Consider the following 23,385-nt stretch of genomic DNA (forward strand, 5'->3'; position numbering starts at 1 on the left):
CATGGAATTGCACTTAATAGTTTTATCTGACTCAAATGCTTTCATTTGGCTTTGAACTTTTTTCAGCACTCAGACAGAGGGCGCCCTTGGACCAGTAAAAAGGTACCAAACTATAATAATGCCTGTCTTTTACATATGCTACTGACCCACTATTAGTTACATAAGTGAAGGAAAATTTTTTTAACATATTTGTTAAAATCAGAACATTTTTGCTTTTAGCTAAAGACATTGGAAGCATATTTATTGTATTAATGGGTAGACAAAATATTTTATGTTGGTCCTCAAATGCTGTGACTTTAAACCTGCCTAGCGAATTATTGAATGAATATGCTAATATTTTCTTTTAAATATTTTTACCTATTAAAGATTGGGATCCTGGATGGATCAAGGCAAGTAAGCCTGGTTCTTGGTTCTTTGAATACTCACCAAAAAGATCTCAGTGGCAGCAAGCAGGAAATAGTGCATCAATCACACTTTAATAAGACACAGACCAGGGGTGAGGAACCTGTAGCCTCAAAGCCCCATGTCGCCCTTTAGGTCCTCAAGTGAGGCCCTTTGACTGAATTTGGGCCACATGGGGCTTCGAGGCTACAGGTTCCCTACCTTTGTGACCTAGGACTTGAAATAAAAGAGAAATGGTATTCTATTTTTTGGGGGAGAAGTGGGAATGGAGTGGGATATGAATTAATTATACTTCTGGATGAGTAAAAACATTTCCTTCTCCCTCTTCTTTGAGGGCAGCATGAGAAACATCTCAAGCCCTGAATGGCCTATCACTCTCATGACTTCAGTTTTCTGGATGATCCTTAGAGGAAGGTGTTAGAACTACCTGTATAGGCCTCCAGCAAGCTTTTTATCTAGAGAGAGAATCTGGAACAACATAGTGTACGCAGCACATAAGTATTCTCTGATGCATAGAAAATAATAATTCTTTGGATTTGTACAATATATTTCTGCCTAATAACAATTTTTTTCCCCTTTTATCCTCCTAGTGTCTCTGTGAGGTAGGTGCAGTCACTTATCATTCTTGTTTAACAGTGTAGAAGCTAGGAAAAAAGAGTGCTTGTGGGATTTACTTTTGGGTCACAGAACTTAGACAAAATCTCTGTGCAATTCCTGTCCTAGGACTGAACTATTTGAATTTAAGTTCTAAATATTTTTATACCCCAAAGAAATAAATTACATCATTCTATTAATCAAGTTTTCTATGAATAATAACAGAGGAACCATGATGTAGTTCCTTATAGCCAGGAAATCCAAGGTCGAGTCCTGCTTCTGATGTGTACTGGCTGTGTGACCTTGGCCAAGCTACTTAAAACTATGAGTTCTAGGTAATTCTCTATGACGAAGGTGCCATCTTATACTGGTAGGGGCATTTCCTCAACTGGTAGTTTTCTATACCAGTGAAATCATAGGTTTGGATTCTTCCTAGAAATAGCAGTTTTTGCCCTAAATCAACTGCTCGGGTAATCTGAAATTGCTTTTTTTTTAAATGAATATGATATAACTATGTTTTAAGGCTATTCCTAGCCAAATTGGATTGTAATGTGACTTTGTAATCTATTAATCTCCTGACTTAATTCTGAGAGCATTGTTTTTCTTAGAGAAATTTCATTCAGATATTAAAGTATATATGGTAGGAGGGGTTCTTGATGTTAGTGTGACAAAGTCTGGCACTCTTAAGACAGATACCACATTTTTTTACTTTGTTAATTTTTGTAAATCCATGAATAGGGAAGACCAATTCTAAATACCTCTTTTTGGCATGTCCTGTACTGATGATTAAATGGGAGAAGGGAACAGGCATTGATTAAGTGCCTCCTATGTGCCAGGCACTGTGCTAAGCATTTTCCAATTATTGTCTCATTTGATTCTAGTAACGGCCATGGGAGGTAGCTGCTGTCATTGTTCTCATTTTAGGAAACTGAGACAGAGATTAAGTGACATGCCCAGGGTCATACAGCTAGTAAGTGCTTGAGGCCTTATTTGAACCCAAGTCTTCCGAACTCCAAGCCTAGAGCTGTATCCACTGTGCCATCTACTTGCTGGAAATAGTTCTTGGGGTGGGGATGAGGTAGGGTGGGGATGAGGCTGGTGGTAGTGGCAGTAATGGTAACCATCTTTTGTCCAGATTGTGCATTTGCAAAGCTTCCCCTCCCCTCCACCATAGTTATTTTTTGTTTGTCTGATCCTTAACATGAACCTTTCAGTTTTCAAGAAAGGCAATTTCTCAAAATTGATCTTAAAAACTGACAGGGACTATTTTTGCCTTTCTCTGTATCTCCAGGTAGGAAGAGTTGCTTTTGAGGTTTCTGGACTAGTATACACCCCTATCACATACCAAATATTCCAAACTAGTTTCTAGAACAAAGAAAGTTTGAGGAAGGACCACAAGCATTCTGAATAAAACATTGCTTCTATAAAACTAAATGGTATTGGGTGAACCAAAATCCCTGTTACTTCTCTTTTCCATGGATTTTGGTTGTTACAACTTCTCAGTAAATATGCTACAATAATAAATACCTTCTCCTCTCTGACTGTATCTTGAGGCCTCTTTTTGCCCCCTAACTCTGGGTGTCCTCCAAAGTTCAATTGCCATCTATTTGCTCTTCTGTGTTCTCCTGAAATTAACTTACATGCTCTCCAGGATTCAACTATTGTTGCTGTTTAATTTAAATCAGTAATTGTTAAGCACCCAAGTACAAGGCACTGTCCTAGGTCCTGGGGATACAAAAAAGAAAAATAAAAGTCTCTGTCCCTCAGGAAGCTCATAATTTGCTACAACATGTACACAAATAAATTAGTACAAAGTAATTGATGAAAAAGAGAACATTTACAACTGGGGGGTTTGGGAAAGGCTTTTTGTATTAGGTAGGCAGTTTCTGAACTGATCGTCTGAACAAAGATAAAGGCTCCAAGCAGTAAGGGTAAAAAAAAGGAGAAGGAATAGGCACAGAACTCTGTTAAAGAATAAGGAATTAGGAGATTTTGAGGGATTTAGAATTGAAAAAAAGGTCAGAGAATGAACTAGGAGAAAGAATATTTGGGAGAACTCAAACCTGAAGGAGATGAGGAAAAGTTCTAAGGCAGACAAAGAAGCAATTTGAGCTGAAGGAGAATGAGGATGTACCTGAAAAGGAAAAGTAGGACTCAGGAGAAGGACAACAAAAAGAATGGAAGGAGAAAGACCCAAGGAAGAGAAAGGACAGGAGAGGAACCTGAAAGGGAAGAGGAGAAAAAACAGAAAAGAATTCAAGAAAGTTAAGGGAAGGGAAAGGAAGTTTGCTGTGGCTGTCATGGCTGTCATGAAACGAATTCTCTAAGAGATTCAGTAACTAGTGCTACAAGCAGGACCAGAGCCCAGGACTTAAATTAGGAAGATGTGGATTTCTGTTCTATCTTTTGACACTTATGGACTATGTGACCTAGGGCAAATTCTGTAACTTCTTTGAACCTCAGTTTCCTCATCTGCAAAATGAGATAATAGTCCCTGCTGTAGAGGGCTACCATGGGGATCATGTGTGTAAAGTGCTTTGCAAATCTTAAAGCACTATGTACATGTGAACTGCTTTTCTAGAAAGTATGCAAAGCATCGAAAATTGTGCGGTGACCTATAAGAAGTGTGTAAAGTTTGTCTTTTCTGCCAGGACTAAGGAAATGTGATCTGTACTCAAGTTGGTCTTTCTCAAGAAGAAAAGCTAAAGGAGCTCAAAGAATACCTTTCCACTCTTAAGGTAGTCTGGGAGAACAAAGTATTTCTTTAAAAAATGGAAAGGCCAAAACAAGAAAAAGGACCTGAAGAGGCAAAGGGAAAGAGGTTGGAGGATGTATGAATGTCATGCTGTGAAGGAATGGAATAAGGAATACTTGGAGCTAAGTAACATGTTAAATGTTCTGGAAGAGAGGGATCTGGACTCTCAGAGGACAGTGTTTTGTCCTTTAGGGAATGATCATGTGGATCTACTAGGGCTGCTAGGTGAAGGGTCATGCCTTAAGGGTCAGAGGAAGAAGAGACAAATAGCAGTGATTGGTGATTTTACGCTGGCAGTACTGAGGCATCTATTACCTAATAATAGATCTACTAATTGGAGCATATATTTAAGACAAGATGGTCTCCCAATACTTTGCAATCTAGAAGACTATTATCCATTTCTGAAGGTTCACATTGGGACAAATTATAAGTCAAAGACTTCAGAGGAGAAAGGCAAATTTGGGAAGTCAACAGCTGATTAAGAAATCGAGTCTGGGATTTGGATTTAAGGCTCATGTCTTAAAATGCTGGAATGACAAGTTCTTAGTCAGATAGGGCATGAACTTAACGAAGACTTTCTTTATAGTATTTGCCTGGTATCTTGTGAATCTAATCAAAAGGGCCTTAAACTGAAAAGGAAAGAGGAAAGAGAAAACTGTACCTGTATGTAGTCACCAAACTAGATGTCACAAAGAATAGCTACAATGTTGTTGGAAAGTAGCAGTGAAGATAACCAGAAATTCAGAAGAGACAAAAACCTGAGACCTAAGAATAAAATGGATGGCCTTCTGTCTTTGTGCATCCTCTTTTGTTTATTTTATTGCACTCTTTTGTTTTGATACCACAGTTATTTCCTAATATATTCCACCTCCCCATGAACTCTCTTTTTAATAAAAAGTTAACCAAAACCTGACATAGCAGCCCAGTCTGACAACACGTGCAGCATTCTGCAGCTAGAATCCTTCATCTCTCTTTTGAAAAAAAGGAAAGTATCATCTTCCCTCCAGTGTAAAGATCTGTCTTTGCAACTGAGCTGAGTTTTGGCTGCCTTTTAGCACTGTTTTCTTTACATTATTATAGTCACTTTATATATTATTCTCCTGGTCGGCTTGCTTTGCTCTATATCAACTCATACAAGTTCTCCGGTGTGTGTGTCATATTTGTCATCTCCTATGATACAATATTTCATTATTCAGACCACCCTTTACACACTACCAAAATAATTGGTGTGTCTGGGGCATTTCCATGCTCAAAAACCTTTTATGACTCCCTATTACTTCTAAGATGAAATACAAACTCCTTTGCTTGATATCTGAAGGCTCAACACAATCTGACTCCATTTCCAGCTTTATTTCACATTACTTCCCTTGATGTTCTAGTGAACTAGCCTATTAGGTATTCTTTGAATTCAACATGTTATCTCCTACGTCCATACATTTACTTAGGCTGTGCCTACCTTCCTCATTTCTGACTTCTAGAATCCTTCTCTTCAAGGTGGCAGCACAAGGACACCTTAAAAAAGACTTTTCTGATCCTCCTAGTCCCCACTCCCTGCCCATGGTATTTTTTTTCCTCTGCAAATTTTCCTTAAGTACTTTGTCTGAAGCTCTTCTGTGCTCCTGTGATTCTTTGTGTTTCATTATTCGTGTTTTTTTTTTCTTGTATGCAGCATGTCCTCCATACTTAACCCTCCTCCTAGTTGAATGTAAGCTCACTGAGGTCAGAGACTATTTTATTTTTGAATCCCCAGATCCTAACACTGTCCCTTGCACATAGTAGCCACTTAATATTTGTCAAATGAATTGTATCTACTGAAAAAGATATATGTATATATTCATTCATCTCCATCTTTGAGAATAACTTGTTTTCTAAGAAACCATTATTGAAAACTGATTTTACATTTGTCAGATAAAAATAATGTTGTAAGTCTTGATTGAACATAGCAGTTTTTTGTGTGTATTTTACTATTTTTTTATCTTTATTATTTCCCAATTACATGCAAAAAAAGAATTTAACATTCATTTTTTAAAATTTTGAGTTCCAAATTCTCTCCTCCCACCCCTCTCTCATCCCTTGAGTAGGCAAGCAATATTATATTGATTATACATGTGAAATCAAGCAAAACATATTTCTACGTTATGCATATTGCAAAAGAAAACACCATGTCTGATTTAAACAGGAAATAGCTAACACTGAAGAAAGTTAGTACATTACTGTTGCTAAAAAGAGAGAGTTAATACTAGATAATGCTTATTTCAGAGGGAAAATAGCATTTCTAATTAGATGGAATTACCAATAGGCAAACCTGAAATGAATTTAAAATGAACCCAAGACACATTCACAACAGTTTTACCATTTCTGTAGTGAATTTAATAAGGTATAAAGTGATTGAGCTCCAGTTGTCTATTCAAATAATCTTTCTATCTCTTAAGATTTGTACTGTTCTTTTTCTTGAAAAAAAAAAGGACAAAAACAAAAAAACAGCTTACTTGATTGCTAATTTATGCAAGGGAAAACTATAATTTAGCTGTTCAAAGGGTAAAAAAATAATGGCGTGAATTTTTATATGGAATATTTTAAACCTAAGTTTTACCAGCCAAAAAAGATATTTTTGTTGTACTTTACTATTTTGGGGAGATGTTCTGTTTTTATTTTTTTAAAAGTGCTTCAGTGCATTAGTCTGAACAGGACTAACAATATAATTATCATTTCTTTTGCTTCATTGGAAATGCATTAGTAATAATGTTAGCAATGTTAATTTTAGCTAAATAAGGCTCATCTCCTTTCTTTTTACAAATTTATGTTTATGCGCTCTATGCAGTAAACATAAATGTTCACTTATCATGTACTTAAGAATACAAAAATGCTCTAAGAAGACAGAGTGAATTTAAAAATTAGCAATGTAATGGTAGATTTATATTCAACTTATCTTAATGCTGTAACGTAAGGAAGTATTCTGCAAAATGTGTAATTATTTTGCTTTTACAATTTTCCTCAACATCTAGAAATGTTACAACACAGACTGGAGAAGATGACACTAGGTACAATAAAGCAAATAAAGCAAATTAAGATTTAATTAAAACAACTTCATTATTAGCAAAAGATTTTTTTCTTTGAAAAGGTGATTAGCCTCAGTGCTTTCTTGTGTTTTTCATCTTAAAAAATGCAGAAGCCAAACCAAAAAAGCACCTTAACCCCAGTCTGTCACTCTTATATAATTCTGATTTGAGCCTTTTCAAATAATTAAAAAAAAATAAAGATAATATGAAGCTAAAGTTTTGAAAAATAATGATCCTGACAATTTTGTATTTTAGTAATGAGCTATTTATGTATACATATATTAATAACTTGTTAAGTATGAGAAAACTGGAAAATCATAAGATTTAAGAATTTTATTGCTGACTCATTTGGCAGCACTGAACAACTCAGTTTTTCGTTTTATTTTATTTGCTTTTTTGAGTATTGAACTACATTAACGCATTATTATATAATTATTCTCTTTTTTAAACAGTTTCTTTTCTTTTTTCATCTAATCCAGACACACAAGTAAAAAACACTTATCACAGGTAAGCAGTATATTTTGCTTTGTTTCATATTTTAGTTATTTCTTCCCTACATTTTATAAAGATTGGTGAACAAGTGTGCCCCAAGAACAGATAGTTCCTTTTTTTTTTCTTTTTGGAGATAGCTCATTGGATCATGATCTAGAATTGGAAGGGACCTCAGAGGCCTTTTAATCTGACTCCTACATTTTTCAGATGAGGAAATTGAGACTTAGTGAGGTTAAGTGATTTACTCAATATCACATAGGTAGTAAGCCTCAGAGGTGGGATTTGAACCCAGCTACTTTGTTCTTTCCACTGTTCCATGCTATCTCCCTCCATACTGTCGCTGTAACATTCATTCTTTTTTTTTTTTTTGGTGAGGCAATTGGGGTTAAGTGACTTGCCTAGAATCACACAGCTAGTGAGTGTCAAGTGTTTGGTCTGAGGCCAGATTTGAACTCAGATCCTCCTGACTTCAGGCGCGGCGCTCCATCCACTGTGCCACCTAGTTGACTCTGTAGCATTCATTCTTGAGCTTGAGATGAGCAGTGAATAAGTTTCAGTCTTATATTGCAAGCCTGGTATGGTAACAATTTCATATTTCAGACAAGCATCCCCATGAGCTTTGGGGATGGGCAGAAGTTATCAGAATTTTTTGCATATAAATTCAAACTGTGTCCTGTTATGTCTTTTAAAATACTTGTTAAAATAAGAGATTTTTGTTGTGTTCATTCACTGCATTGTGTCCAACTCTTCGTGACCCCATGGACACCAGTCCCCTCTATCCTCCACAATCTCTCAGAGTCTAAGTTCATGTTGATTGTGTACAAGACACTATCTATCCTTCTCATCCTCTTTTTTTGTCCCCTTCTTTTGCCTTCAATCTTTCCCAACATCAGGGTCTTTTCTAATGAATCCTGTCTTCTCATTATGTGGCCAAAGTATTTAAGCTTCAGCTTCAATATTTGACTTTCCGGTGAGTAGCCTGGCTTAATTTCTTTAAGTATTGATTGATTTGATCCACTTGCTATCCAAGGGACTCTCAGAAATCTTTTCTAGAACCACAATTGAAAGCATCAGTTCTGTAGTGCTCAGCTTTCCTTATAGTCCAACTCTCACAGCCATACATTGCTACTGGAAAAACCACAGTTTTGACTATATGGACCTTTGTTGGCAAGGTGATGTGTCTGCTTTTTACTATGTTGGTCAGGTTTGTTATAGCTTTCTTTCCAAAGAGCAAGCATCTTTTAATTTCATGTGATCTTTGAGCCCAAGAATATAAAATCTGACACCACTTCCATTTCTTCTCCCTCTTTGCCAGGAAATGATGGGACCATTTGCCAAGATCTAAGGTTGTTTATGTTAAGCTTCAAGCCAGCTTTTGCACTCTCCTCTTTCACTCTCATCAAGAGGATTCTTAATTTCTCTTCACTTTTTGTCATAAAAGTTAAAAGTATATATAAATCAACATAAGAACATCTTTATGCCTTATGAACTTCTCCCCTATACATGGTGAATCCGAAATCATGTCTAGATTCTTGTACTGTGAAAAAGACAGGCTGCCACAACCAACTGAATTTAAAAAAAATTCTAACACTTATTATTGAGCACATTTACCTAGAATCATGGGGCAGCTAGGTAGTGCAGTGGATAGAGCACTTGGCCTGGAGTCAGGAAGACCTAAGATCATATCTGACCTCAGACACTTATTAGCTATGGTGACCCTGGGCAAGTCACTTAATCCTGTTTCCCTCAGTTTCCTCATCTGTAAAATGAGCTGAAGAAGGAAACAGCAGACCACTCCAGCATATTGGCCAAGAAAACCCCAAATGGGTTCACAGAGAGTTAGATGTAATTGAAAAATAACTAAACTACTGAACCTAGATTCATAGATTCTTTTTTGGGGGGGCAGTTGGGGTTAAGTGACTTGTCCAGGGTCACACAGCTAGTAAATGTCAAGTGTTTGGTCTGAGACCAGATTTGAACTCAGGTCCTCCTGAGTTCATCCACTGTGCCACCTAACTGCCCTGATTCATAGATTCTTAAAATTGGAAGGAACCTTAGAGACCATGTAGCTTATTCTCCAACCCAAATACCTGTACAACATCCCTAACAGATGGCATTGTTTGCTTAAACACTTCAAGGTGGTGGGTAGCTCGCTGTTCTGCAAGGTAGCCCATTCTGTTTTGAAGTGGATCTACTTGTTCAAGCTCTGTTAATACGATAGTCTTCCTTAAACTCTCACCAGTCATTCTCATTCCTTTGTAGAATTATGCAAAATAAATCTAATCCACTTCCAGATGACAATTTTTCAAGTATTCGAAGATAGTGATTTTGTCCCACCCAAGTCTCCTCTTTTCCAGTTTAAACATCCCCAGTTTCTTCAGTTCTTCTTTATATGATAGTTTCCAGACCTATCCTGGTCACCTACCTCTGTATTCTCTTTGCTTTGTTAATATTCCTCTAAAATGTTTCATCCAGAAGTTGATGCAGTATTCCAAATACGATTTGACCATTACAGAATTCAATAGGACTGTTAACTCCCTCGTTTCATATATATACTTCCAATAGTCTAAAATTATGTTGGTTTGTTGGGCAGTCCCATCACACCACTGAATCATATTGAGCTGATATCCAAATAAAAGTCCTAGGTCTTTTTCATATAAAGTTTCTTCCTCCCTATTCCTGTGTTTGTATAATTATTTCAATTTAATTGTAGGACTTCACATTATATCATTTTAGTTTCTGCTCATCATGCTAACCTGTCAAAATGTTTTTGAATTTTGATTCTGACATTTACCTCATTAACCATCCCTCCCAACTTTCTGTCTTCTGAATATTTGAAAAGCATGCCTTCTACTTCCTCATTCAAGCCATTAATTAAAAGGTTGAACAGAACAGATTTAAAGGCAGAGCCCTATGGCTTCTCACTAGGCTGACACTGATCCTTTAATCAGCACTCTTTGGGTATGGTGGTTCACTCAGTTACAGATTTATTTGATTATCTGTCACTGGAGTCCAACTTCCCGTATGGACAATAATAACCTACGTGAATTCATTTTTCAGTGAGGCAGCTAGATGGCATAGTGGATAGAGCAGTGGGCATAGAGTCAGGAAGAGCTGGGTTCAAAAGCAGCTTCAGACATTTGCTGACTGTGTGACCCTAGGCAAGTCACTTAACCTCTGCCTGCCTCAGTTCCCTCAATTTTGTAAAAATTGTAAAATGGAGATAGAACAGCACCTACGTCTCAGGCTTGTTGTGAGGATCAAATATTCTAATATTTGTAAAAGCACTTAGCATAGTTCCTGGTACATAGTAGGGGCTATAAAAATGCTTATTCTTTTCCCTTCACTTCCCTTTCAATGATTAACATGCTTCCACCCTGTCATAGCCACTCTATCCCCATTATTCTGAACCCCAGGATGCTGTTGTTCAAACCCTGCTCTCTATCCACCACTGATCTTTCCCTGATTCTCATCTTCCTCAACCCAACCTCACACCTCCAGCTGTAAAGGCACCCAACCATTCTTCTGTGCTCTCTGGAAGGCCTCTGTATTAGGTGACAAACTAAATGTTATCTTAAATCTTTTTTCCTTTCTCTGTCATTCCATCTTATTGTACACCCTGAGATCTGGCTCCTTCTGAGGACATAGTTGTCCCTCTTAGAATTGTTTCTCTCTTACTCATACATAGTTTCTACCCCTCCTTGTCAATCTGCTAGAGGCAGGTAAGGTGAATTACTCCTTGCTTCCCACTGCCACTTCCAGTTCCTGCCTTTTCCTCTATCACTCAGTAATCTCTCCACTGAGATTCGCTCAGTCTCTGGGTATCGCCCATATGTATCAAGATTCTGGGAGCTGTTGTCCATATTGCTTTGGACACTCTCCTTTCTTCCGCAAAGAGTTCAGTGCCTAGCTCACGGTCTGTCTCTTCTCCTTAACACCTGTCCTCAGACGAGGGGATTTACTGTGTACATTTTGACGCTCCCTCAAATACCCTGACCTCCCAATTCCTCAGCTTACTAATTTCACAAAACCTGCTACTCCTCTGCCCCACCACAGCTGCACATAGAGATGGTTATTCCCTTGATCTTCCCATCACCTACAAGTGTTGCACATCCATGTTCATGAACTCTGAAGTTCTTTTATCTGGTTATAATTTCTTTTCATTCCACTTCTCCCCCTGCCTTGGCACCCAAACTGTGTTCTTCATATGTTCTATGACTTCTGATCCCTCTACCCCATGCTACCTTTGTACTGACTACACTTGCTAATCCTCTAATCTTGAGTTTCTTGCCTTCATTCCTACTTATGGACTACTGAAAAAAAAAGCTGGAGAAAATCACAAAACTGTGCTGACTGGGTCCACTATCAGTTTATGTTACATAATCTCATCTGGGCCCTCACTGTGGCAAGGCAATCATTTTATACCTCCCTAATCAATTCATTTTTCCAAACCCTGCTAGGTGGAGCAGTGGATAGATTGCCAGGCCTGGAGTCAAGAAGAGTCCTCTTCCTGAGTTCAAATCCAGCCTCAGACACTTGCTTGTTATGTAATCCTGGGCAAATCACTTAACCCACATGCATCAGTTTCTCATCTATAAATGAGCTGGAGAAGGAAATAGCAAACTACTCCGGTATCTTTGCCAAGAAAATTCCAAATAAGGTCATGGAGAGTTGATATGACTAAAAATGACTGAACCTAACCTCCCATGGCTCCCAGTTGTCCACCCTTAGATAAGAACTTTGCCTCATATTTCACTAAAAAAAAAATTAGGTCATTTGCAGAGATCTTGCTTTTCTCTCCTGTTGCTTATCTCACATCACTCAGATGCCTTCTGCCACTATTTCTTCCTTCACCCCTGTTTCACATAAGAGGTAACCCTTCTTGCTAAATTAGCAAACACCCTACATGCACAAGTGATTCCATTCCATTCTGTCTTCTCCACATTGCCCCCTCTATCATCCCTAATCTTCTGTCTATCCTTGTTAGTTGGCTTCTTCCTTACTGCCTGTAAATATGCCCATGTCTCTCATCCTTAAAAAATCCTCAAATGAACCATCCATTCTCTCTAGCTATTGTTCTATATCTCTCCTACCTAAACTTCTCAAGAAGGTAATCTCACCAAGGTAGGTGCCTCCACCTTCTTCCTTCTCTACTTAACTGTTTATGGTGTATCTTCTGACCTCCTTCAACCAAGGCCAGGGAGATTAATCTCCTAATTGCCAGTTCGAATCACCTTTTCTCAGTCTGTATCCTTGACTTCTCTGTAGCTTTTGACACTGTCCACCATCTTCTTCTCTACTTTCCTCCTTCTAGGTTTTGGTGACATGACTCTTTCTTGGTTTTCCTCTTAACCTGACTGCTCCTTTTCTGGCTTCTTTGCTGAATCTTCATCCATGTCCTGCCCACTACCAATGAGGGTCCCTAAGGCTCTGTCCTAGGCTCTCATCTCTTCTCCCTCTATACTGTTTCACTTGGTGATCTCTATGCAGTTACTTTCAGATCTACTTAGCCTTGCCCAGTCCTTAATGTTAGTGTCTTCCCTCTGAGGCTACTCTGAATTTATCCTGTATGTATCTTGGCTGGATGTGGTTGTTTACATGTTTCCTCTATTAGGCTGTTGGCTCCATGAGAGCAAGGACTGTTTTTTCCTTTTCAGCCCTTAGCACACTGCCTAGCAAACAACAGGCACTTAATAAGTGCTAATTGACTGACTTTCATCCCATCATTTTGTGCATCATATCTACGAGGATATCATAAAAAATTCCTTTGACTATGCTCTCACCCGCATTTCTCCATCATATTCACATAAGAGACTTTGTTGGGGGCAGCTAGATGGCACAGTGGATAGAGCATAAGCCCTGGATTCAGGAAGACCTGAGTTCAAATCTGGCCTCAAACACTTGACACTTACTAGCTATGTGATCCTGGGCAAGTCACTTCACCCTATTGCCTCGCCAAAAAAAAAGAAAGAGACAGACTTTGTTAAATGCCTTGATGAAGTCAATATACATGATCTACATTATTCTATTTGCCTACCAGCCTAATAACCTCACCAAAAAAGAAAATTAGGTTAGTTTTGACATGAATTACACTTAGCAAACCCATACCAATTCTTAGTGTTCACCATTTTCTTTTCTGAGTGCTCATGATATAATTCACTTCTGCAAATATAATGCTGGCTATGTGTACAAGCCTGTGTACTAGGCACTTGGGGGAAAAAGAAAATTTAGACAAGTTCTCATTATAGCTGGTCGAACTCTTATGGAACTTAGTTAAATAGGATTATATTACAAATAGCTATGTAAATATATATGTCTATACATACATGTAAATAAAATTTATGACAAGTTTATTTATTTATGGTAAATACATATATTATTATGATGTGATAAGTATGTATCAAACTATTATATGAGAGTACAGGTGAAAAGTTATATTCTAGAATGATCAGAGAAAGCTTCACAAAGGAGGTACATTAGAGCTGGTTAGGAATTCAGAAGTAGGGGATTGTGGGAAGATGGCATAGCATAACAGGATCTAGAAGAAGCCAAATCGCTCCTCTCCCCTACTCTAATAAAACCTAAAAATGCAGCATTAACTGGAAAAATAAGGAGAATTCTTTGTAGACTCCTCTATTCAGTACACAGTGCCTAGAATGACCACTAGAATCTGGCAGGAACCCTGATGTAGACAAGTCCAAAGCATGGTGCAGTCCTAGGGCAACTGGAGAGGTCTAGCATAACCCAGAGCACAGCGGCAGGAGAAGGGCTCCATGCCCTGAAGCCCTGAACCCAGCAACAAGAGGCAACCTCAGGCAGAGCCAAGTGCAAAGGGTGACCTCAGAACCCTGTGGCATGAGGGCCAGCCTAGGAAGAGCATAGCCCACAACAACCCTGGAGGCCCTTGAAAGAAGGACCTGTTCTTGGCCATCACACTTGGGACCAGGCAAGGTCTACCCTCCATTCTAGAGCTGCAGGAGTGGAGCGTGACCCAAGCACAAGTAAGCAAACTATGGAACACACATGAATATGATGAGAAGATACCTTAAAGTCTAAGTTTCAGTCTTAGATTGAGAGATACCCAGGAGGTAAACACCGTGGAAGAAAGTGACCCCACCACAAATACAAGTTAATCCTAGGAGAAAAAGAAATCCTAGCCACAAGGGCTGTAAGAACTATTGGGAAGAATGAAACAAAAGATATAAAATGGGATGGCTAAGGGGGGAAAATGTCAAGAAAAACTGATACTTTAGAAGGTAAGAAGAAAACCTGAGCCAAGCACTGAACATCCTGAGAATGGGACAATAAGAAATATTAAAACAAAACCACAGAACTGAAAAAAAAAACTCAGAAGAAAATATAAGATGTATTATTAAAACTGACCTGGAAAACAGCTCAAGAAGAGATAATCCAAGAATTATTGAAATATCTGGAAGCAAAAATTGAAAGGAAAAGAAGAGTAAAATTTTGGTATTAGTGGTGAGGCATGGAGAAGAGGAAAGCTGCAACAGAGCAGAAACAGGTTGCTTTATGTATAGATCTAAAGGGTCAGGCAAACTCTCTTTTACTCTACCTGCTTTTTCTTTGTAAAGAGAGGGGTGGGAGAAGAAAGGAAGAAATACAAGAGGTCAACATGGAGGGAAATATACAATACATCGATCAAAACCATGAATGTAAATGGAATGAAATCAGCCATTTAAAAAAAGGGTACAGAATGGTTTAGAAAATAGAATGCAAAAATATGTTGCTTATAAGAAATATATTTAAAACATAGAATTCACGTAGAATTAAATTGAGGGGCTGGAGCAAAATTATGCTTCAACCGGACTCAAAACAGCAGGGAGTTTAATTATGAGTTTACATAAGCCTACAGTAAAAAGTCATTTAAAAAGAGATAAGCATGGTGATTACATGATAATACTTAAATGTGCCATAGATAACAAATCAATATTAGTACTTAATCTATATGTACCATACAGCATAGCATCCAAACACTTAAAGGAAAAATTAATTGATTTGGAAAGAGAAAAAGTGAAACCATAATAGTGGGGAATCTCAATGTACCACTTGCAGGTCTAGGCAAATTTAACCAAAATAAACAAAGACATTAAGGACCTGAATAGAACTTAGAAAAATTAGAGATGATAGATTCCTGGTGATTACTGATTGATATTAGAGATGAATGTATGTTCTTTTAAGTTGCACATGGCGCCTTTAAAATAACTGACCATATAGTGGAGGCATAAAATCCTCATAAAAATGCAGAAAAGCAAAAGTACCAAATATGTAGTTTACTGATACAGTTCAATAAAAATTATATTCACTTAAGGGCCCTCAAGGAAATAATTAAAAAATAATTGGAAATTAAATAACAATTTTAAAAAATTGTTGGTTTAAAGAACAAGTTATAGAAAAAATAGAAAATTTCATCAAAGAATATAATAAGACAACCTACAAAACCTTAGGCTAGGCCTGCACAACATTCAGCCTGTGGGTTGCTTTGGTGGGCTGCAAGCAGCCTGTGCAGGCCTATGTTAGGGCCTAAGGCTTAGGGGATGCAACTAAAGCATCTCAGAGAAAAAAAAAATGAATATTTCTTAAGTGCTTTAATCAATAAAAGAAATAAGTCAATGAATTGGGCAGTCAACTGAAAAAAATTGAATAATTTCCTATAAGCAATAATTTTAAAATTCTAAAAATTAATAGATTAAAAGGACGATTGAATTGATAAATGAAAATAAGAGCAATTTTTAAAGGAAAAAAGTGATTAAAAATAGACTGGTTTGCTAAAAAAAAAGCAGAAAACCAAATTACATCAAAAAATGAAAAAGGAGCATTTACAACAATTGAAGGAGAAATGAAGGAAATTAATCAGAAACTAATTTTTCCAGTTATATGATAATAAAACCAATCATTTAGAGGAAATGAATATTTACAAAAATATAAAATTTGTTAATCTGTATAAGACCAACAAAGAAGAAATAAATTGTTTAAATAACCTAGTTTCAGAAAAAAAGTTGAACAAGCCATAAATGAATTCCCAAAGAAAAAAATTCTAGAACCAGATGGATTTGCAAGTAAATTTTACCAGACATCTAAAAAACAATGAATTCTAAAGGCACCCTTCCAATGTATTTCTATGAATATGAATATGGTTTTTAATATTGAAACCAGAGAGACAAAGTAAAAGAAAACCATAGACCAATATCCCTAATAAACACCAATGCAAAACTTTTAAATAAAATACTAGCAATTTGCTGACATACTAGAAAGATTATATACTATGACTAGGTTCAGTTTATTTCAGGAAGGCAAGGTTGGTTCAATGTAATGGAGACCATAAGTATAAATCATGTTATTAATATAAACAATAAAAACTATGTTACTATTTCAATAGAGATGGAAAAATCCTTTGACATGATTCAACACCCATTCCTGCTAAAAACACTAGAAAGCATAGAAATAGTTCTTTCCTTAATGTACTAAATAATATCCATCTAAAACAAAGAGCAAACGTATGTAATGTGGAAAAGTCAGGAGTTTTTCCAATAAGATCAAGGGTAAAGAAAGAATGCTGATTGTCAAAACTGCTATTTAACATAGTCTTATAAATGCTAATGATAGCAATAAGATAAGAAATGGAAATTGAAGTACTAAGTATAAGGAAAAAGAAGAAAAAAATTACTGTTTGCAGACGATAATTTAGAGAATCCTAAAGAGTCAACCAAAAGGTTAATTCAAATAATAACCAGTAAAATTGCAGTATAAAAAATAAATCCACACATGTTATCAAAATGCCTACCAACAAAATCCAGCAGGAAAAGCTAAAAAGAGGAGTTCTATTCAAAATAGCTACAGATAGTTTGAAATATTTGGGAATATAAATACCCAAATATATCCAGGAACCCATATGAATCCAACTATAAAACCCTACAGAACAAAATAATTTGAGAAATAGGAATAGCACATGGGTAGGTTGAGCCAATATAATAGAAATGATTGTACTATGTAAATTTAATGAGTGCTTTACCGAAGAGTTATTTTATAAAGTTAGAAAAAATAATAATGAAATTCTTATGGTGGAATGAGGGCAGCTAGGTATTGTGGTGAAGAAAGCACTGGGCTAGGAATCAGGAGTACTCATATTCCTGAGTTCAAATCTGGCCTCAGACACTTACTAGCTGTATGACCCTGGGCCAAGTCACTTAACCCTGTTTGCCTTAGTTTCCTCATTTGTGAAATGAACTGGAGAAAGAAATGGAAAACTATTTCAGTATCTTTGCCAAGAAAACCCCAAATGGGGTCACAAAGAATTGGACATGACTGAACAACAACGAATGGTGGAACAAAAAAAAGGCCAAGAACTGCAAGGATAATAATAAAAAAAAAATGTGGCAAGAAAGGGGGCATAGCAGTAACAGATCTACATGATGGTAATATTAACAGTTTAGTACTGGTCTAGAGATATGTCAATCAAAGGAACTGATCATGTACATAACATACCGTATCAAACAAACTTAGTAACATAGTATTGAGGAAATTCAAAGACCCTAGTTACTGAAAAGAGAACTCACAATTTGACAAAATCTGTTTGCTAAATTGGAAAGCAGTCTGGCAAAAATTAGCTGTAAGTCAGTATCTCACTGTATACCACAGATATGTGGCTTAAGACATAAAGGATGACATCATAAATAAGAAGAGCATTTACCTTTCATATCTATAGACAGGAAGAGGTTATGACTGAACAAGTGAGAGAGGGTCACAGAAAAATGGGCAACTTTGATTATATACCATCAAGATTTTGCACAAACCTAATGCAGTTAAAATTAGAAGGGAAACATAACTGGGAAAAATATTTGTGGTAAGTTTCTCTGATAATAAATTTCTTTTATCCAAGTTATACAAGGAAGTGATTCAAATTTATAAGACTAAGAACCATTCCCCAGTAACCAAGTTGTCAAAGAATATGAACAGGCAGTTTTCAAAGGAAGAAATACAATATCTTGTGAAAAAATCTTCCAAATCACTAATAATTAGTGAGGTGGAAATTATAACAACTCTGAGGCTCTGCCTAACACCCATCAGTCTGGCAAAGATGATGAGAAAAATGACATGTAGTAGGGGCTGTAGGAAAATAGGCACCAATGCATTATTGGTAGATCAGCAAATTAGTTGAACCATTCTGGAAAACAATTTGGAATTATGCCCTCAAAGTTGCCAAACTGGGCATATTCTTTGATCCAGCTATACCATTACTAGGCCATTAAAGACTTGTATATACAAACATTTGTAGCAACTCTTTTCATAGTACCTCTACCTGGAAACTAAGAGGTTGCCCACCTGTTGGGGAACGGCTAAGCAAACTGTGGTATAAAAATTTAATGGACTGTTATTGTACCATAAATGATGATATAGTGTCAGAGGAAGAAGTTCAGAGGACTGAGAATGAATCATGCCACTCATGTCCTGTCAGGATGGTGATGGACTTAAAAACCAGAATGAGACTTGCATATTTGAACACAGCCAATGTGGGGATTTGTTTTGCTGAACTATGACTATTTATTGAAGGGTTTTTTTTTAAATTGTTCTATTATAGAGGCAGTGGAGAAAAACAACTGCTTGTAAAAATAGTTTTAAAAATAAAGCCATTTAAAAACGAATTCAGAGGTGGAGGTGAAGACTAGAAGGCATAAGTAACAACATGAGCAAAGGCAGGGAAAGTGGCTTGGCCATGGATGGGAACCACTGAGTGGTCTTGTTTGGCTGGAACAGAGCGTGTGAGAGGGGATATGAATTAAGTATTGATAGCAAGGGTTTTTGGTTGTAATATTTAGAAATAAGATAGCTTCTGTCAGAAAGGTTTGGTCATATTTTTAAGCTTTTGAGGTTGATGTTAAGGGCAGCCAGCATGCCTTCCTCCTTAATACGTCTTACTGCCAGTGTCAGACTATAGCTAGACGTGTTTGCAGGAGCCATTTGGTCCTACCCCCTCATTTTACAGATGAGGAAATTGAAGCCCAGAGAAGTGAAGTGATTTACCCAAGGATACACAGAGGTGAGATTTGAACCTACGTCCTCTGACTCGAATCAGTGTTCTTTTCCACTGTATCATGCTGAGGATTACTGTCAGGTTGGATAAATCTGATGCAAGGTGACTTTTTTTTAGTACGGTTGAATGTCATCAATTTTACTTTCTATATGCCTAATTATTATATTTTGTCTCTTATAGGACGAATATGAACAATAGAAGAGCAGCTAGCTACTATTTTTAAAGGCCTGGACAACAGATTGTTTTATGTTGCTTCAAGTTTGTCTTCTCATTGAATTACTCAATTGTATGAATGAATTAAAGAGACATGTTATCTCAGTTCTTTCAAGTTAGTATAATTTTGGTTAAATGTTTATGGGGAGTAGCTCTTAAGATACTGATTAACAGTGTTGTGTAGTGGACTGAAATCTGACCTTAGAGCCAGGAAGATTTGGATTCAAGTCCTGCCTCTGACTCATGGTCAGTGTTCAAGGAAATTTTTTTCTTAAAAGGCATTTGGGGTTAAGTGACTTGCCAAGGTCATGCAGCTAGTAAGTGTCTGAGGTCGGATTTGAATTCAGGTCTTTCTGACACCAGGGCCAGTGCTCTATTCACTGTGCCACCTAGCTGCCCCTTCTAGGGGAATGAAGTTGCAGAGAAAGTACCAACTTGCTTTGGTAGAATGAGTTCCTTTCTTGGAATTCCAAAATCATTGAGATCACAGGTCTATCACTAAATAGTACCCTAATATGTATAAGTTAGCAGGCCCTTCATCTAGGGTTAACTACAAGTTTGTATCACTTTGTAGAAAATCTCTGGATCATCTGGTTAGAGCAATATGACCTAAATCTTAAACAACAGTGAAATTTTAGACATTTTTTTTACAGTAAGAAAATATTCATAAATATGCCTCTATAAAAATACAAGATACTTGAACCATGTAAGTGAAAAAGGGATCAATATGTTTTATTATTTCTTGCTATTAAAAAATGAATGTCAGAGGCCTTGGTACTTAGGTGATTGATTTATTAGCATTCACATTTAGGCTCAGCAGAATGGGTATGAACTGCAGGAAATGAATCTAGAAGTCTCATAAATGTACTGTGAAACAAGTTAAAAGCTATGTTTTACAATGAGAAATAATGACTACCTATTTACTCATTTATTTTTGGTGTCAAAAGAGCCATAAACAGCTTGTACAAATAAATCCAGGCCTTTTTATTCAGGCACTGGGGAAATATATTTCTAGATTGTTCTGACAAGAGTACTATTCTGCTATGAGCCAGAGGGATGTGCTGCTTAGAAAGTTTTCAGAAATGACTGTTTTATTTAAAACTAGCTCTGTCAGCTGGAGAGCAGGAATAGAACAAGAGCAGACTTGCTGAATGAGGATAAGTTAGAGTTGGGAAGAGTTTTTGCCATCCCTCCTCCCAGAGCAGCCAGTATATGCCCAATGCCAGTAAGAGCTACAGTCTTGATTGAGCATTTATCCACATCAGAAACACAAAACACAGTCGGAACGAAGAGACGACTAATGTCCTAGTTTGCTGCCAATTGCAATGAAAATGCAAATTATTTTTGTATGTGCCTGTTTAATTGTGTGTGTGCCTTAATTTTCTCATTTGTCAATTGAGGATAATATCTTCTAGGCACACTTTGCAGGGTTATTGTGAAGTGCTTTGAAAAGTTAAAATTCTATGTAAATGTGAGGCATATATTAATAATCATCATCACATCTCTATGATGGAAAAAATGGTAGGGAACACTGTGTCCTTAGTTTACTCCTTTCAATTATCCACTGACAAGTTCTCTGGGCACAGAAGTACATCTCTCTTACAGTCAGGTGCTATGTTGAAGACAGCTGTACTTTAAAGGAACATGAGCAGCCTCACCTTCTCACGAAAAAAAAATACGCCTTCTCTACATTTCTACCATTTCTAGGACTAGTGAGCTTGATATAAAGGCAGGAGAAAGATGACTGCCCTCAAAAAGTTGGGAGAAGGTCCCTGTAAGCCCTTCGCATGAATTAGTTGACCATTTTAGCTAATTGACATCTTGGCCCCGAAGGAATGAAATAGAGGAGGTATTTAGGTATTAAGGATAATTCAAGAAAATTGAACCAGGAAGAGCAGGACTGGGATGCTGGATACTTAGGGTGGACAAATATCACTGAAGATGTTTGTCAGTTTTGTAGTTTTTTTAGGGCAGGCATCTAACCTCCTGGTTCAAAGGGGATTGTGAAACCATTCATTTATGCCGCTTCGGGTTTTATGAAGGTACATGACTACAAGCTTTTTTGATTGTTTTTGCCATAAGAAAATCAGTCTTACTCACCAAGGAATATAGGGTCATGTAATCCTTTAGCTTTTAGAAAGTTGTCAAAGAACTTTTGATACTACATTGTATATAACATCAAATAACTGGAGAACCATTTGATTTGCATTTATCATAATTAACTTAATTATAGCATGAAACTAGTAAAACCAAGATTATAGCTTTGATCCTTAATATGGACCAATTAATCTGGTCACGGACTCCTAATCCTTGGTAGTTGTCATCCAGCTTTAAGTGGTTGGTTGGTCCTCAGTAAACAATGAACGAACAAGGGGAACTGAATGGAGCAATGTGTGTGATTCAGGGTAAATTCATCGCTACTATAAAATTATCTCAAGGCACATGTTCTGCTGACATTTTTGTCAGCCTCATTTTGAAGACAAGATGTTCTTTATGCTGATTCTGCTTGCTAATCTTAGGATACTCTTTGTGAACAACTGAAGTGTCACACTCAGAGGAACAGTAGGTAAGTGGTATAATCAGCCTGGTATGGACAGTGTGACTGAACTGAGAACCGGATAGATTAGGGGTGCTGGGACAGATAGTGAAGGTTAGAGTCCTTTCCCAACTCTGACTCCAGTTAAGGAGCTCCACTTTGGAAGCTGAGTGTCAGACTTCTGATTTGAGACCAGGAGCACTATACCTTTTCTAACATTAAGGAGGTACTGTGACAGACATCTTATTCCTTCTCCCACAAGCTGTTAGCCCATCTTGATGGAATCTCCTGAGCTCTACCGTCTTCTGCATCCTCTTGACTATGGAACCTTGTGCAAGGTGCAACAATATCTGAATATCTAAATATGCTACTATACAGCACATTTTTGCACAATTTTTGTTATGAAGTAAGCAAAACATTTGTCCACTAATCACCAAACAGCTCTAGAGTTCAGTGTACCTCCTCCCTCTTTTAAACTCTTGAATGTCTTTTCTTTGTCCACATAAATAAGTGTCTATAGAAAAAGAACAGAGCCTATCTGTATGTCCAGGAGGCAAGTGCATTGCTTCTGATAATTTCTCAGCTGAATGCTTGATCTTTTCATAGACAAACTAAGTCAAAATCTAAATGCAGCATTCTTTATGTTGGTTGCCTTTTCTTTGAACTATTCTAAATCCAGAAAGGGCACACGTATGTGTGTGTGTGTGTATGTTGTCTGGACTTGCGATTTCATTGGGATAGTGATCTGGCTGATGCAACTTACTATCACTGCAAATGGCCAGTGGTCTGCAGTTGTGAATTTTAGTTGTCTGGGAGCCTTGCCCAAAGTCACAGACACCTCTTACATGTCAGAAGCAGGACTCATACTCATGTTATTCTGTGTGTGTATATGTGTTTGTATGGCAGGGTATTTAATGTTAACAAATAAACAAGTCTAGTTCTCCCTTTTAAAATGAGAGAAACTTTAGGGCAAACCATGGTTAAAGAAGATTATGTAGGTGTGGTATTCAGCTTGCTTAGCATTTCTGCAACACTTGATGTGGCTGACCATCCCTTTCTATCTTCAAAAAAAAAATAAAGTATTGAGGATCTAGTATTTATGTGGCACTCTAGATACTTTTGAGGATGCAAAGAAGTAGAAATGCCACAAAGAACCTAAATACACACCAAGTTAAAGAGCAATACAAGTATAGAATAACATTACAAAGGAATGATTTTAAAAGTACCTAACCCGTCAAACTATAATTAGGTACCCAATGAGTAGTACAGACAAGTGTTAAAGAAA

General features: G+C 37.1%; 1 protein-coding gene across 12 annotated transcripts in view; it reads left to right on the plus strand.

The window, feature by feature from the left end:
• Window positions 1–19,669, plus strand: part of LOC144457506 (uncharacterized) — a 30,771-nt gene extending 11,102 nt beyond the window's left edge. For 6 of the 12 annotated variants that reach the window (XR_013486855.1, XR_013486854.1, XR_013486857.1 and 3 more), the window contains exons 11-13: window positions 67–102; window positions 742–885; window positions 7,263–7,317. Coding sequence is in view for 6 of the 12 variants with exons in the window: in XM_078154912.1 (XP_078011038.1) it covers window positions 67–102; window positions 7,290–7,317; window positions 19,532–19,549 (82 nt within the window). In the remaining 6 variants the exon portion in view is untranslated. Of the gene's footprint in view, window positions 1–66; window positions 103–741; window positions 886–7,262; window positions 7,318–8,195; window positions 8,274–19,531 lie in introns of those variants that run through there. The other 6 variants (XM_078154912.1, XM_078154913.1, XM_078154915.1 and 3 more) reach the window with 6 other exon arrangements.
• Window positions 19,670–23,385: the final 3,716 nt, after the last annotated feature.

This window comes from Phascolarctos cinereus, unplaced genomic scaffold (assembly GCF_003287225.1).
Source record: "Phascolarctos cinereus isolate Bilbo 61053 unplaced genomic scaffold, phaCin_HiC Scaffold_5;HRSCAF=322, whole genome shotgun sequence".
Classification (NCBI taxonomy): domain Eukaryota; kingdom Metazoa; phylum Chordata; class Mammalia; order Diprotodontia; family Phascolarctidae; genus Phascolarctos; species Phascolarctos cinereus.